General features: G+C 39.1%; 1 protein-coding gene across 1 annotated transcript; it reads left to right on the top strand.

The window, feature by feature from the left end:
• Positions 1 to 9,269: 9,269 nt before the first annotated feature.
• Positions 9,270 to 14,587, top strand: LOC124139996. Its single transcript, XM_048384583.1, has 6 exons — positions 9,270 to 9,390; positions 10,096 to 10,419; positions 11,287 to 11,658; positions 11,924 to 11,977; positions 13,272 to 13,377; positions 13,878 to 14,587. Exons 1-6 carry the CDS (start codon positions 9,312 to 9,314, stop codon positions 14,323 to 14,325), a joined length of 1,383 nt encoding a protein of 460 aa, XP_048240540.1. The 5' UTR covers positions 9,270 to 9,311; the 3' UTR covers positions 14,326 to 14,587.
• Positions 14,588 to 15,441: the final 854 nt, after the last annotated feature.

Below are 15,441 nucleotides of genomic sequence, written 5' to 3'. Positions count from 1 at the left end.
TGGCACGCATTGATATCATATGTTTATAATCTACGAAAAATGTAGTACCATTTAATCCTTATTAGGCCAACAAATAGCCTTATGATCTTTGCAGATATTGTTACGTGTCAATCAATCCAGCCGAACGCTACTGTTGTAGCCATGTGTTCAGGAAAAACGCATGAATTTATCCCATAATCACAAAGGTGATACGCTTTCTATATGAACACAAAGAAACGACATTGTCTGAATGATTCTACGAAAATATGTATTCAAAGATATTTGCCGAGTTCGGTAAATCGACGTGGCTTTTGATATCTGATTTAACATGACTTCGTCCTTCTCATTTCCTTTGTCGTTGGCAATGTATTAGTTTCTCCAATATGTTGCTCGCTGACCAGTCAATATATATACTACCGACAAAACAGGAGAACTGATGAAATCATAGTAAAGGTGTAATGACGATGAATGTTTGTAAAATACATTTTGGGCGAGAAGATCAATATATAGTGTGTTCACTATGTTGGGCGATACATGCATGACATCTTGATGGCATACCGTTGATTAACCTGCGTATAGTTGCCCTTGGTATTTATTGCCCGTCATTCCTCCTGAAGAGCTACTCCAAGTTGGACCAATTGAGTACTCTCTCCGTTTGAGAACATCCCACAGATCGGGACATGTCGTGATCAGGGGACTAATTAAGCGGGCCAGTCCAATGTTCGTATGCCTTCTCGTCGGAGATAAAAGGTGACGGCCTGGGCACGATGTGATCTAATATTGTCATCTTGCAGTTCACAATTTCTGCCGATAATTCTAGCGAATGGAACAACGACGCGAAATTGTGCCAAATATTTCCCTGGCCAGTCAAATGTCCAAGGCATTCATGATAACCAATTCAGCAATAATACTGATAGAGTAATACTGCCCCACACCATGACACTCCCGACCCCATACCGAACATGGTCAAGAATTGTAGCCCTCGCCGCTACGTCTCCAAAAACGTTGTCTATCAGCTGTGAATCGCAGGTAAAATCTTAATTCGTCTCTAAACATGGTGCACGTGTAACGCGGAGACCACCCGAAACTTTGCGGCCTTCATGTATGGTAAGCTGTTTAGGTTACATGCGTCACAAGACGCCTTACTTATAGGTGGATTGCACAGAGGCCGGTTTTAACGGTAGATGTTTCAATTTGCATGGAATTTTGTAGGGGCTGATTTCAATCTATTGCTGATGAGGCGACACTATGACACTCTGGCCGAGTGTCGGCGGCACGAGGGGAATTCAACAGTGCGTGTGACTTCGCATGAAAAAATACGGACGAATTGTTACTCTGAGTTCTTATTTTAACTTACGAATGTTTTACTAAGAGACACACACTTGTGAAAACGATAACAACGATTCGAGAATACTTCTTATCTTAGTTTTTAAGTTATCGCCAATGGTGTCGTTCGGGCCTGAGAATTCGTAGTGCCACGAAAGTTTCGAGAATAGATACCCAGCAGTTGGGTACTGATTAATGCTACATTTTCAGCTGGGGGAAAACAAGAGCATAATACTACTCAAAGAACTGCTTTGTGATTATACAACTCGCGTGTTGATACACACACACACACACATACGTTCACTCTTCATATATGCCTGAGTGGGTTCATTTGTAAAAACAGAAATAACGAACATACAGTGTCAGGTGATATAAGAGTTTGCACATAAAATTTGTTCACAACCTCGGAGGGAGAGAGAGAGAGAGAGTGATGAAGAGAGAGAGAGGGAGAGAGAGAGAAAGAGAGTGAGTGAGAGAGAGATAAAGAGAGAGAGGAGAGAGGACTGACATTGCACAATTCTTTTAAAAAAATTCGCTTTCCTGAATACAAGCTAAAAGCACTGCAAAACGAAATACACCTTCATGTACATGTATATACTCTGCTTGTATCCACCCACAGGCATCGGTAGTTTCGAGACCGAATATATAGTAACCAAACTGATGTACACCCTACCTAGCTATATACACATATATGTAAAGGATCCTAGTGTATACAGGTGAGGTTTACAGCCGTCGAAGTATATTTCAACTCACTTTCTGAACTCCCAACAGGTTTGATCAATGGCGACACCTATGATGCGCTCATACAATCATTCAACCTCTATCGCTAACTTGTGTCAGAACATCCTTACCAGAAAAAAAAAAATTGTTCTTTAATAGAATTATCCTTCATATATTTATTCTTCGGAATGTTTTTTTACAACATGTTGTTGAACATATATTTAGAGTATGAAAGATGCATGCGTATTTTACCGATATGGACATTCCATGATTGAACATAATTTATTCTATATTTTTGTTAAGTTTGGGTTTGAATGGTGTGGAGGCAATAACTATTTCCTTATGTTTCGTTTTAAACACAAATCAATACGCATTGTGCCACAGAGTATCTCTCCGCACTTCGTGGGTCCCTATGTAATGGCATGATGTCATAATGTGTGAGTATGGTTTTACGCCGCTTTTAGCAATGTTCCAACAATATCACGGAGGAGGACATCAGAAATTGTATTCACACATTGTACACATATGTTGGGAATCGAACCCGGGCCTTTGGCGTGACGAGAGAATGCTTTATCTATTAGGCTATTCCACCGCCCCAAAGCATAATGGTCTTTGTACCGTATAATAACAGCATAATTGTCTTTGTACTGTATCAAACATCTGTGAGAACACATCTGTTCGGGTCACTGCCTGTGATTGTATGTCTGCCAACCCATCTGGCCACACAGACGTGTTGAATGACAAGAACTCGATCGAGAAAGATCATGTTTCGTTCTATAAGTCCGCGTCAAATGATCGAACTTATTCTACCCAAGACTCAAGAGAAACGTCGGTACGCCCCGATTGCGACTATGATCGCATTTGTCAGATGAAACCCTGCTTCGCCTGCTACGTTTGAAGATGAAGTAAAGTTGGACAGTTGAATTGAAGACAACATCTATGTTCACCTTACAGACGGTGACAAATAACCCGATAGTTGAGATTGGCTGCTATCAGTGGTACAGACCAGTGATTCGCTCCACTAAGCAATCTTGGAGCTACAATGTTAAAGCATTCGAGTTCAGTTCGCATTCGCACTAAGATCGATTTATGGAATCGTATCAGTGTCATATACTTGCCACAGTATTATCTTAAAGTGATAGCAGAGGCTTAAATCATACTAAATTGGACTATTATTTAGAAGTCTATTGATTTTACGCCACCAATATCCTCAACATGACTCACCTTAAGACGGGAAAGAGAACAAGATCACTAAAACATTGATTGATGATATAGCACCATCACCATCACGTGCAACATTAAATGATCTATTGTATCAATGCACGTGTAACACAGCACATCATCCACGCAATTGTGATACGGTGACTTCTAATCATGTGAACCATGCCAGTGAGCCTGACCCCTCCATCCATTCAGCCGCCCCTTAAGGCAAGCACAGGTTGTCGGAGACCTATAATTCATCCCTGGAATCCCCGCGGATTTATCACATATAACAAGTATATATGATTGTTTTTGTGGCCATGATTGTAGGAGCTAATGTTGACTTTGATGATTTAATGTGAACATTGTACTTGTTTTAATAATATGCCCGTGTGTATGAGTGACCTTTTGCGCAGCTTCAAACAGTATTGCAGTTATTGCATAGCGTGGCAGCTTAATTACAGGGCGAAATGATGCAGGTCTTTAACGTTTACACTTTGATGAAAAGCATGGGCATAGTTTCCGAGCGCGACTAACTGACGCAATTGCGAATAGCGGTGCCTGAAAAGACGGGGCCACCCGTGCCCACGACGTATATGCGTTATTCATACATTTGAAGATGATGTCAGAGGTGCACTGTGAACAAAGTGTAATAGCACAAGCATAACGATTTAACTTTTTGCAAAGTAGACTATGCAATGTAATTTTTATTTGATTTAGCATTATATGGACGAAAGTCTGGTTTTAGACTCATTTTAACGAGTTATGCTTGCTTGATATCCACGTATGTTAAAAAACCTAATAAATACGAAATACAACACAAACTTGAAGCCTGTTTCTTCTTAATCATCAGTGGTAACGTGTGTTTGGTGCTATTAATAATTGAAATTTCCTCGTATAGCTTTAACAAAGCCTTTAGGCGTTCTTTTCCTTGTCAGTGCTTAATCATTCAGAAACACCCATTTCAACAAAAACTCAAGTGAACTCGTCAAGGACTCGAGTGGCTGCTTTATTTTGTCACCCAAGCAGATGGGCATAAATCATAACGTGATATATTTTGTGACGATCGCATTTGTATCTGTAGATGTAACGTTTCAATTGCTACTATTCACAATATAGAATATAGAAAAATATAGAAAAATTATAGAGTTTATTAATATACGTATAGAATAGAATAGAATAGAGAAACGTTTGCCTCGAAAATTTGCGGTTCGTCTTTCAGTCCTTGAAGAAGTACGTATCTTATGAAAGTGGGCTCGAATACCCGATGCCCCTGATTATGATCTCTTGATTATGGTGCTCATAGGTTTCACCAGCAGGGTAAACGTCTGAGACTCTTGCCATCCCCCTACATTCAACTAAAACACCTTGAAATAATGTGCAAATTGTCCTTAAACCCACCTAAATCTGTCACATCATTTGGTATTTCAATGCAAAATGAACCCAATATTGCCGCTTTCGTGAAACTGTTGTTGAGCCGGTTGCTGCGGTTAGATGTAGGTTGAACCAGTCTATAAATCACACAACATATTCTTCTAATTTGCGTGGATAAATACAAAAAAATTATACTGAGTAACATTGTTAATATTTTTTGTGAATAAAATTGTATCAGAATATTAAAAGCGGCGTTGTGAAAGTTGTTGATGAGTATGGCAATACTGTAACATATTACACAATTGTTTTCCTGTAAAATAGGTATGAAGATATGTTTAAGCATTCCATGCCTCAACTCATACTTTTAGCATCGTCACACTTCTGCTGATCACTTAATCATCATTTGCATTATTAGGGGTCTGGTTACTCGCATACGATTGGCTGACATCGGAATCAAGGTATAAAATTTAAAGGTCTGTATAATATGTGAATCTCATGATAGGACATGTTGTCTGCCAGTATGATTTAAAGTGTATTTACGGTATGGTACAGTGACCTAACATGGTTAAGAGTCGGTCCACGGCAACTGACGTTTATTATACGGAGCGATATATAGTGAATAGCACCCGAATGTCTTTCACTATCAAATATATCAGCATGATTCGATAAAAGTCTAGAACTCCAAGGCTTGCCGAATGTTATCAACTGGTGTTGGTATATTTTATCGAGAGACACGAGGGTGAAATTATATTTGTCATCCAAAATCCTTTTCAGTTTGTGAACACTGATAACCCGTGACAGAGAGATTAGTGATGTCATTTGATTGTGACGTACCTGGTGACGTCACAATGATTCTCACAGTGGTGTGGTGCAATTTCATCGATCTCACCCAAGTTACATTTCCCCTGGAAGCTGTTTGTGGATACAAAATAGCCGTACACAGCCTAACCCATGTGTCAACGGAATAGTTTATGTGGCTGGAAGAAATAGGGAGGTTATATTTGCATAGTTGTTGTGACACAAGTGGGCCAACATACTGTCCATCCTGGACTATTTAAAACTGATGATTAGTTTGCTCCGAACTTAATTTGATAGAGTAAGATTCCGATGACGAGTGAGTGAATGAGTGAGTTTGGTTTTACGCCGCTGTTGGCAATATTCCAGCAATATCACGACAGGGGACACCGGAAATGGGCTTCATACATTGTACCCATGTGGGAATCGAACCCGGGGCTTCGGCATGACGAGCGAACGCTTTAACCACTAGGCTACGCCAACGCCACTCCGATGAAGAGTGATCCCTATGGACCCAAGATCACCTGTTCTCAATAGTCCTCGCAGGACCGACCTCAAAAAGGATCGAATTGTCATAGAACTGTGTCATTGTATCCCACAGTCGTGTCTCGTTGCTCTACACGTTGTTTGCCAAACTCAATTATTTACAGGGCTGTCGTGATATTGCTGTGATATTGCAGTGATAATGTTGTGATATTGATGTGATATTACAGAGATAATGTGATATTGTTGAGATATTGCAGAGATAATGTTGTGATATTGCTGTGATATTGCAGAGATAATGTTGTGATATTGCTGTGATATTGCAGAGATAATGTTGTGATATTGCTGTGATATTGCAGTGATAATGTTGTGATATTGCTGTGATATTGCAGTGATAATGTTGTGATATTGCTGTGATATTGCAGAGATAATGTTGTGATATTGCTGTGATATTGCAGAGATAATGTTGTAATATTGCTGTGATATTGCAGAGATAATGTTGTGATATTGCTGTGATATTGCAGAGATAATGTTGTGATACTGCTGAGATAATGTTGTGATGTTGCTGTGATATTGCAGTGATAATGTTGTGATATTAGTGTCATGCTGTAGAGATAATGCTGTGATTTTGATGTCATATTGCAGAGATGTTGCTGTGACATTTCTGTGATTTTGCTTTGATAATGCAGAGATAATGCTGTGAAATTGATGTCATATTGCCAAGATAATGCTGAGATATTGCTGTGATAATGCCGTGATATTGCAGAGATAATGCTGTGATATTGCCATGATATTGTCGTGATATATTCGTGAAGTTGCTTGGATATTGATGTAATATTGATGTCATATTGATGTGATGTTTCTGTGCTATTGGTGTGATGTTTCTGTGCTATTGTTGTGATGTTGCTGTGCTATTGGTGTGATGTTGCTGTGCTATTGGTGTGATGTTGCTGTGCCATATGTGTGATGTTGCTGGGGTCTATTGAGATAATGCTGACTGGGACGTAACACAATAATTTCTCACTCGGAGATTCTTCTGTTCTCTGCCCGAGCATTAAGTTGATGCCTCACAACATTAGTTGATATACATCAGTTCATTGCAGACTATTTACTATTGAAACGATTCAAGTGGTGTGGGGAATCTGTGGCATAACTGATCGTATTTGAAATTGGCACAATGGCGATTTTAGTCATTAAAATGTAATATGACTCCATTCGTTATGTAACCGCCTTTGATTCTCGTTACAATCGCGAACAAAACCCGTTTCCTAATGAAACCCTCATTTTAGTGTAAAATAAAGGAAGTCAGTCATTAAGAACCATTGCCTGAAATATCCCACATTCAGCTGAAACCAGTATCCTCAGGCCATTCGGAGTCGCATTCGTTAGGAAGTGATGTTCTAAGGTATGAGAGATATTAAGCCATATTGCACGTAAACGTGTATATAATGATTTAACTAATGCTTTGATTATATAAACACTTACACACAATTATTCTACAATAACACTTGTGTACGTGGTCAAACTGTAGCGCGATTATATTTAGATAGTTTTCATTATTTTTAATAATAATAATATAAATCATAATCATATTATGTACTGATACTACATGACTTTGATCTTCATACCTGGGGGGCGGTCGGGTAGCCTAGTGGTTAAAGTGTTCGCTCGTCACGCAGAAGACCCGGGTTCGATTCCCGACATGGGTACAATGTGTGAAGCCCATTTCTGGTGTCCCCCGCCGTGATATTGCTGAAATATTGCTAAAAGCGGCGTAAAACCATACTCACTCACTCACTCACTCACTTCATACCTGGATCGCTCAGTACCATTCACTTCAAACATTAACTAGGTATACATGATGTAACGATTGATGATGTAATGATCAGCGATTTCAACATGACGGCAGATCCTTAATAATCGGGCCCGTGAAGATCCAGGGTAGAATAGGTCTTCAGCAATCCATGCTTGCCGTAAAAGGCCACTATGCTAGTCGTAAGAGGCGACTTACGGGATCGGCTGGTCAGGCTCGCTGACTTGGTTGATGCATGTCATCGTATTCCAATTGCGTTGATCGATGCTGATTATGTCAATCACTGGAGTGTCTGTTCCGGACTTGATTATTTACAGCCCGCCGTCATATAGCAGGACTATTGCGGCGTTAAACAACAAAGTAACAAACCAACATGATATAACGTGAATACAAGCATTTTGTCCATTCTAGATCAATTGACATTTGTGTACAGTTTGACGACAAATAATAAGTATGATCTATTACGCATTATAACACAAGCAGGAGTAACAATGTTCCAAGTAGAATTCCCAAAATACTCAGTCACAAAATGATGTGGTGAGAGGGCATGTCCTGGTCTGCCGGAAGCATCTACAATGTCTACACGACAGCCTGCTACATCTATGGTATTATCTAACAACACGTGTTCTCTCTGGGAAATGTGTATTCCTTGTCTTGGACACTTAAATTCATTTTGTCCAGTCAATGTTGTAGTTTAATGTCACATTTGTTAGTTTTGTCGTTGTGACCACATCTTTTAGATCTGTCCCCAGTGGGGATGACTGAGTGAGTATGACTTTACGTCGCCTGTAATAATATTCCAGCAATATCACGGAGGGGAAAACCATAAATGGCCTCCACACATTGTACCCATGGATTCTGGGTTACATTAGGTTTCTTACACCTTATACTGCTTGTAAGAGACGACTAAATATATCAGCTGGTAGACCGTGAAAGGTGTAATCGTAAATCACTGAACATCATTATAGTTCTACTGAATATCAAGATATCCAAACTCCTTCAGTTTCTCTTCCAGTCAGGAGAAAACTTATCAACACTTATTGTTTGTTGAACGCTGCAATCAGCAATACACAAGCTATCTGACGGCGGCTTCTAAATAACCGAGTCACGACCAGTCAAAACACTGACTGATAAAATGATCAATGACTTACGTTGTCGGGGTACGAGATCAAGTGACTGAGCCGGACCACGCGATCCTTTAGGTCTCCTCGAACGACAAGCACAAGTTGCTGGCGCATACCACGGGACCAAGTGCATTGTATAGGATGAACGAAGTATGTCCCCCTGGCATACATTTGACAATTTAATTTTAATAAAAAAAAGACAAATGATGTCAATCTTCAAGACGACACATAATTTATGGTAAAGGTACACATTTGAACACTGACATGAGGAATTTGGAAGACCACAGTATCAAACAAATAAGGAGGTACATGTGGTTGCAAATTGAACTAGTCTCATTACATGTACAACTCATATCAGGAAACCCAGTCGACATGCTACTACATTAGAACGACAGTTCCACATCCTGGTTCATCTATATATATATATATATATATATAACATCCATATGGGCATAAGCGTGAATGTAACAAACACGAGCATAACTCAACAGCTGATCATGTCAGTCACAACACTCAACCACTGGAGTGCCGTATGCGTGGCACTGTGTCTTCCTGTTCTTGGTGTGGTACCTATGGGTAAGTGCTTCAAAACCACGACTTTAAAGCAACTATTTAACAAAATATTTACAATGTTAATAACAAATGCTTCGAATGTACGTAAAACAGTTAACCACACTTTCATTCGTTCAATATTATTGTGACATATACCAACTACAGCCTCACTGTTCATACTGATGTGATTCGCAATGAGTTATCTTTCAAAAATGTTCATGAAGATGTGTACGTGCATGTGGCGTGTTGATGTATACTCTATTTCGTACTTTTATTACAATTTGCTAGTGATTGTAAGATAAGCAGGTCAATCCATGTGAGGCAGGAATTGTAATCGTGCCAATTGCCTGTCCCTGACCATTTGCGTTTTAAAATCGGAATTAGCTCATGATAAAATACGAGTGTGAAATATCTGATGACATCGACGTGAGTTGATTAAATTCTCACCTCATATATATGAATATATTCCTTTGGCAAGAGGTCACTGTCACGATTATTTACAATGTAGTAGTAATTTGGAAAGTGATCCAGTATCATGTTATTTTTTGTTTATTGAACTACCATCAGTTGTGATGGTATTTGTCTTTCAATTACGAATTATGATTAAATTGGTATTAATCGGAACTAATGGCAAACATGTTAGCTAACTGACCAAACTACCCGTTGCTCTGATAAACCTCGAATACAACTTTGTGAAATTGATAAAAGCTTGAATATTGTTTCATGTAGAGATCTCGACACAGACAAGTAAAGGATGTTATGGTACTTTTGGCCTTCCCTGTACTAAACATGACATCAGCTGCAACAGCACCCAGAAGATCGCCATCTATGACGCCTACTACACTGGCAATACAGAGTGTGGTGCAGGTCTCTCCAGTTGCACAGTGAACCCAGACAATGTGACAGAACATGGAAGTAACATGAACAGGTTCAACAACACTGAACTGGTCTCCCTCTACAACAAATGCTCTACAGAGACTCAGTGTGTGTATCCTGCTCCCCGGCGTAGTGCAGCTCTTACATTCTCTATTGTCAAATATCAGTGTTTTGAAAGTAAGTGTGTTTTTCTCGACTCTCAACAATTTAGTAATAACGTTACATTACATTATAATAATAACATTACACGTTTATCAATTCAGAAATGACGTCCATCTTCATCAACTTTTCAACACATACAACATGTCATATTCATGGACCGAGTCGGAAGGAGAAACGTTGTTGTTTTTTTCTGTTTTGGAATATCGATGTATTGATGGTAATTTTGCCAAGGGGAGTTAGTGAATAATCATCATAATAACAACAAACGTAATAAAATGACATATTAATATTCATGAGTTGTAATCCAAGAAACACAATATCAAAACTATTTGGTATTTCTCGTAAAACGCCACATCTAAGTATGGGATTCTCTCGAAAGTGTAACTACTTCCGTGTTCAAGTATGTGGGAGATGCATCTCGTTAAGTCTACAGAAATGTACCTTGTGTGAGTCATATTTGTTCTGGATTTGTTAGACCTTCACAAGGCTTGTTAAAATATATTTCTTGCTTCTCATCACCAATTGGCCGCTAACATTGCTCCTGCCCGTAATCCTTTCTAAGAAATGATTGTTTTAACAGCAATTCCTGTGTGCACCAGGTTCCTATATTTTGCTTATTTCATTTGTAGTGTGTCAGATTCGCCAGGAATCAAATTGACTGTGGCTTCGTGGCTATACCTCCCTTTTTTCGCTTCAGGAGCACTGGCCAAAGAGGCCAGGTTGTACATTAGAATCAGGTTTTCAACAGATGTATAACAGACAAAAACATAATCCTCCAACTACTAGTTTTGAAAATATGTTGTTAGAAACAAGCACAAGTTCGTTTAACCAGCCTGTTTGCAGTTTGATCTACTTTATCGTTCAACATTCAATATGTTACAGGAGATTCCATTGTAAACATCAGTACAGCCTCAGGACAGAATGCTTCTGACATCACAGTTGTCTACAAGCAAAGTGGCTCAACTCATCTAGCTAAGATGAAAGATTATAAATACACATGTATGATTCAGTCACTAATGCCTGTAAACATTACCGCTCTTGATATACGTCTTGGTCCCGTGGATGAAAGTCAAAATTGTTCCCGCCTGACCATTGTAGCACGCACGTATGACTGCGTCGAGATACAGCACTACAGACAGCTCCAGATAAAACATGCATGTGATGGTGTACAGCTCCAAAAAAAACAAGCATGTGTATTTATAACACTCGACGTCCAACAAGGAACGCATACAATTGTCTGGCTTCGAATCAAGTGTAAGTATCCGCTAAAGTCATGCTATCCTTACGGTAAACATTCTTCTGCATGAATATCTTCACCTGGAACAACCATTTTATTGCAACGTATGCGCAAACAATTTTTGAAGAGCACAAGATCCAAATGAATATGATTCTGTTTCTCATCATATGCTGTCTCGTAACGAAATGCAAATGCAATGTGAATAAACTAAGACCAGGACAGTCAAATAGTGAGTATAGCCGATTCTGTACTGTTATTTAAAGTAGTGCATGTATATTTCAGCTATCAGCACTTTCTTTATCAGCTGTAATATGAAAGGTTTGACAAGAAGACCTCGTGAGTACGGTTTGCCTTCTTTTGAAGCATGACGAGTCATAATGTTTGTCGGTGTGTACGTTTTAGTCATATAGTCTGATGTTTTAGAGTGACTGGTTCTATCAATATCATGAAATCACACTTGGATTTGCATGGCATGCCCTCTCACTCGGGTCGTTGTTCTAGCCCCTGTTAATCCATCACATCATAGCTTCACCCAAATGATTGCTATATTAACATTTAAGCAGCCCTTGTCTTTTGATAGCAACGAAATATTACATATTGATATAACATACGAAATATATATGATGGTATCAAATACATGTATCTCGATATTACAACAACTTACCTCAGTGAATTAGTGAGTAAAACCCTTTGAGCAGTATTTCAGTTGAAGCATGTCAACTGAACGTATGTTCCCCAGGTACAATGGCCCTTGTTAGTTAACGCCCTCATTGTGTCCACAATTACATGTACCACCAGGGTGACGGAGGGGAGAGGTACTGTGCGTCCAAACACGCCAGGTAATTACACTTATACTAGCACATTTAAAAGTAACATATTGATAACTATATGTAAAAAGTTAGTATACAGATGAATATACACCACACACAGCAGTCACGTTACAGTCTACTTGTTTTAAATAAATTGGATTTAGGGAACAGACTTTGTGACCAGGTTGTTTGCGTGTCATCATGCCCCTTTGGTGTGGATTAATATTGTTGCTCATGGTTTCAATCACCTGTTTTCCATGTTATTTACATAACATCCTTTAAAGCTTTACGCCGTCATATAGCTGGAATAGTGCCTAGTGTGGTGATAAACAACAAGCAAATACTATCCACTATTTGTCAAGATAGAATACTGTCGCGTTCTTATACACTTTCTCGGATTCCTCGATTAGGATATATCCCCAAAGTTGTGTTGCTTGTTGTAAGGGGCGATAAATTGGATTGAGGGGATCAGTCTTTGTAATCAGTCTGTTTGCGTGTCATTGTGCCCCTATGGCGTGGATTGCTGCTCATGGTTTTAATCCCATGTTTGCCATGTTATTTACCGACTGGAACATTGCTTACAGCGGCTAAAACATTCACTCGCCACACAAAGGCCGGATCACAAAACTGATAACACAAATCTAGAGTACGATACAACAGACATGGAAGGTGTATACATATATACATATATATAGTCCCTGCCTTGCACAAAAAGAAAAACATATAGGCAGGCACTAGTATTTACAAGTAGTTTAAATGTTTTAATAGTAAAGACAGTCTGATATTATTCTGAGTAATAATGATTTTTGTTCTAATTACAGACCCCAACTCCAACCCCGACACAACCAGTGTTATTTCAGGAGCTGTTGTGGGCATACTTCTATGTGTAGCAGCAGTTGTCATATTTATATGGTTTTGGAGAAACAGGTAAATAGAAGAGACACAACCATTTCAATAATCATAAGAAATCTCTGCTGAAAGAGTCCCTTGTACGATTCCGACTAGAAAGCAAGGAATCACTATTAATGTTTCGCGAAACGGTGAGTATCCGATGTCGAATGTCTCCAGCAAAAGAAATACGAACATATGCTACAAGTCAACATAGGGAATTGCATCGGACATCATCATGATCACTGATGAGTCAAATTTGTAAACGTCCACTTGATGTCTAACATAACGCTTCTTTAAAGCTTTATAATGGCTTTGAATGTAACCCTGTTCAAACAAGAGTCATGTGATTACAATATAGGCACAGCTTAAGTGGATCATGATGGTCTTCAATTATGTTCACCGATTATAAATTTAGTACATGGCATGACGACGGTGTTCAAAAATGAAATCTACATTCAAATGCACATTGTACGTTAACAGGTTTAAGCATTTCTTTTGATATTTTTTAATGTATGCGTTGTTTCATATGTCTTTAGAAATGATAAAAAGCCTATCCGAAGAACCCCAAGGAAGACAACCCCAGATGGACAAGCAAACACATCATACCCGCCAGCGGACAGTGCTCAACAGGGCAACTATGATGAAATTGACGACTTGCGGCAACATCTTGCGAGTAATTATGATTATGTAACTGCCAATGATGTGATAAATTCGAATGCATATTTCATTCTCGAATCTGGGGAACATCCCTTCAGAAGCAATGAAGGATCAAACAAAGAAGATGACTACAACCATATGCGGGATGGATTATCTAGGAGTCCCCCAGCTGGAAATTATGACACTACAGCCTCAGCAGAGAAATCCTTGCAGGTAGCGGGTGACATTCAAGATGAAAATGCCTATGATCATCTGAAACAAGCGACACCCACTGAAAAAGTCAGCAACGACTATGATGTAACAGAGAAACATGTGAAACTGAACTAGTATAACAAGATGGAAGATCAGTTTTAAGGTTCTAGTTCTTTTCAGAAACAAACTCCTGCCAATTGCACAGGTGTGTCATCTTTAGTGCTAATACAATACATCTAGAGCGTGTGTGGCTATACGGCTGATGGGCTAGATCAATATAAGGCGATTCGATAAATGCTGATTATGCGTTTCAATGATGGTTATATACATTTAAGCAAGTAAGTTTCAGATATTGTATACTGCTTTAATAAATATATCACCTTCGACTTAAGAGTGACATGCTTAATTTTCACGACCGATCGACTATATGAACGTACCCATTATAACATGTACGTTTCGAAAATATATGGATGGATACAATTATGAACAGCCTTGTCAGAATAGCACGTTTTCCTTCCTCTAGATTATGTTGTCACAAGTGTTTCATTTCCTTCTATCAGTAATATTCTAGATGCTGACGTCGTCTTCAGATATCTATTTCATTGCACTATCCGTGAGCATGTAAACCGAAACAGTTGTTTCACGTCAGGCGTCCGGCCAGAAAATTAAAGACTGAATACTGACTGAAATTGGTTCACGTACAGTTGCCCCAACACGCACATCAATCATCCCATGTTTAAGTGCTTAAATACGACGAATGATGGCTCAAATGTTCTGAACCTAAATACGAAGGATGTATGATACACCCTCAAAGTTTACCTCAAAGTACAATAGTTTACATGCTTCCTGGCTGCATTGTGTCCCAATACACAGGCAGGCATCAGAGGTATTCTCTGATGATGAGAAGGGGGCACGGGTGGCCTAGTCGTCTAAGGCGCCGCGATTCGCTGTGCAGAGTTGCGTCCCTTGGGCACGCCAGAAACCTATGATTGTGGGTTCGAATCCCGGTTCGCCCCGATTATCTTATCCTATCTTATAATATATATATATATATATATATATATATATATATATATATATATATATATATATATATATATATATATATATATATATTTATATTTATATATTATTATCTAGGTTTGTCAGCACCATACCTGTGCTCGTGGGTTTCACCGAAGTGGTAAACGCCTGAAACCCGCATCACTTCGGACTTTCCTCCCTCAATAAGCTGACACGCCGCGATATAGC

This window comes from Haliotis rufescens, unplaced genomic scaffold, assembly GCF_023055435.1.
Source record: "Haliotis rufescens isolate VD_foot unplaced genomic scaffold, xgHalRufe1.0.p SCAF_5, whole genome shotgun sequence".
In the NCBI taxonomy this organism is placed as follows: domain Eukaryota; kingdom Metazoa; phylum Mollusca; class Gastropoda; order Lepetellida; family Haliotidae; genus Haliotis; species Haliotis rufescens.
Note: the sequence above shows the minus strand (reverse complement) of the source record. Positions and strands in the feature narration are given on the sequence as shown.

Coding starts and splice junctions, on each gene's coding strand:
- LOC124139996 (XM_048384583.1), top strand. CDS start 9,312: ATGTCAGTCACAACACTCAACCACTGGAGTGCCGTATGCGTGGCACTG. Junction 9,391..10,095: donor TCTTGGTGTGGTACCTATGG/GTAAGTGCTTCA, acceptor TGTTTCATGTAG/AGATCTCGACACAGACAAGT. Junction 11,659..11,923: donor TGTCTGGCTTCGAATCAAGT/GTAAGTATCCGC, acceptor TGTATATTTCAG/CTATCAGCACTTTCTTTATC.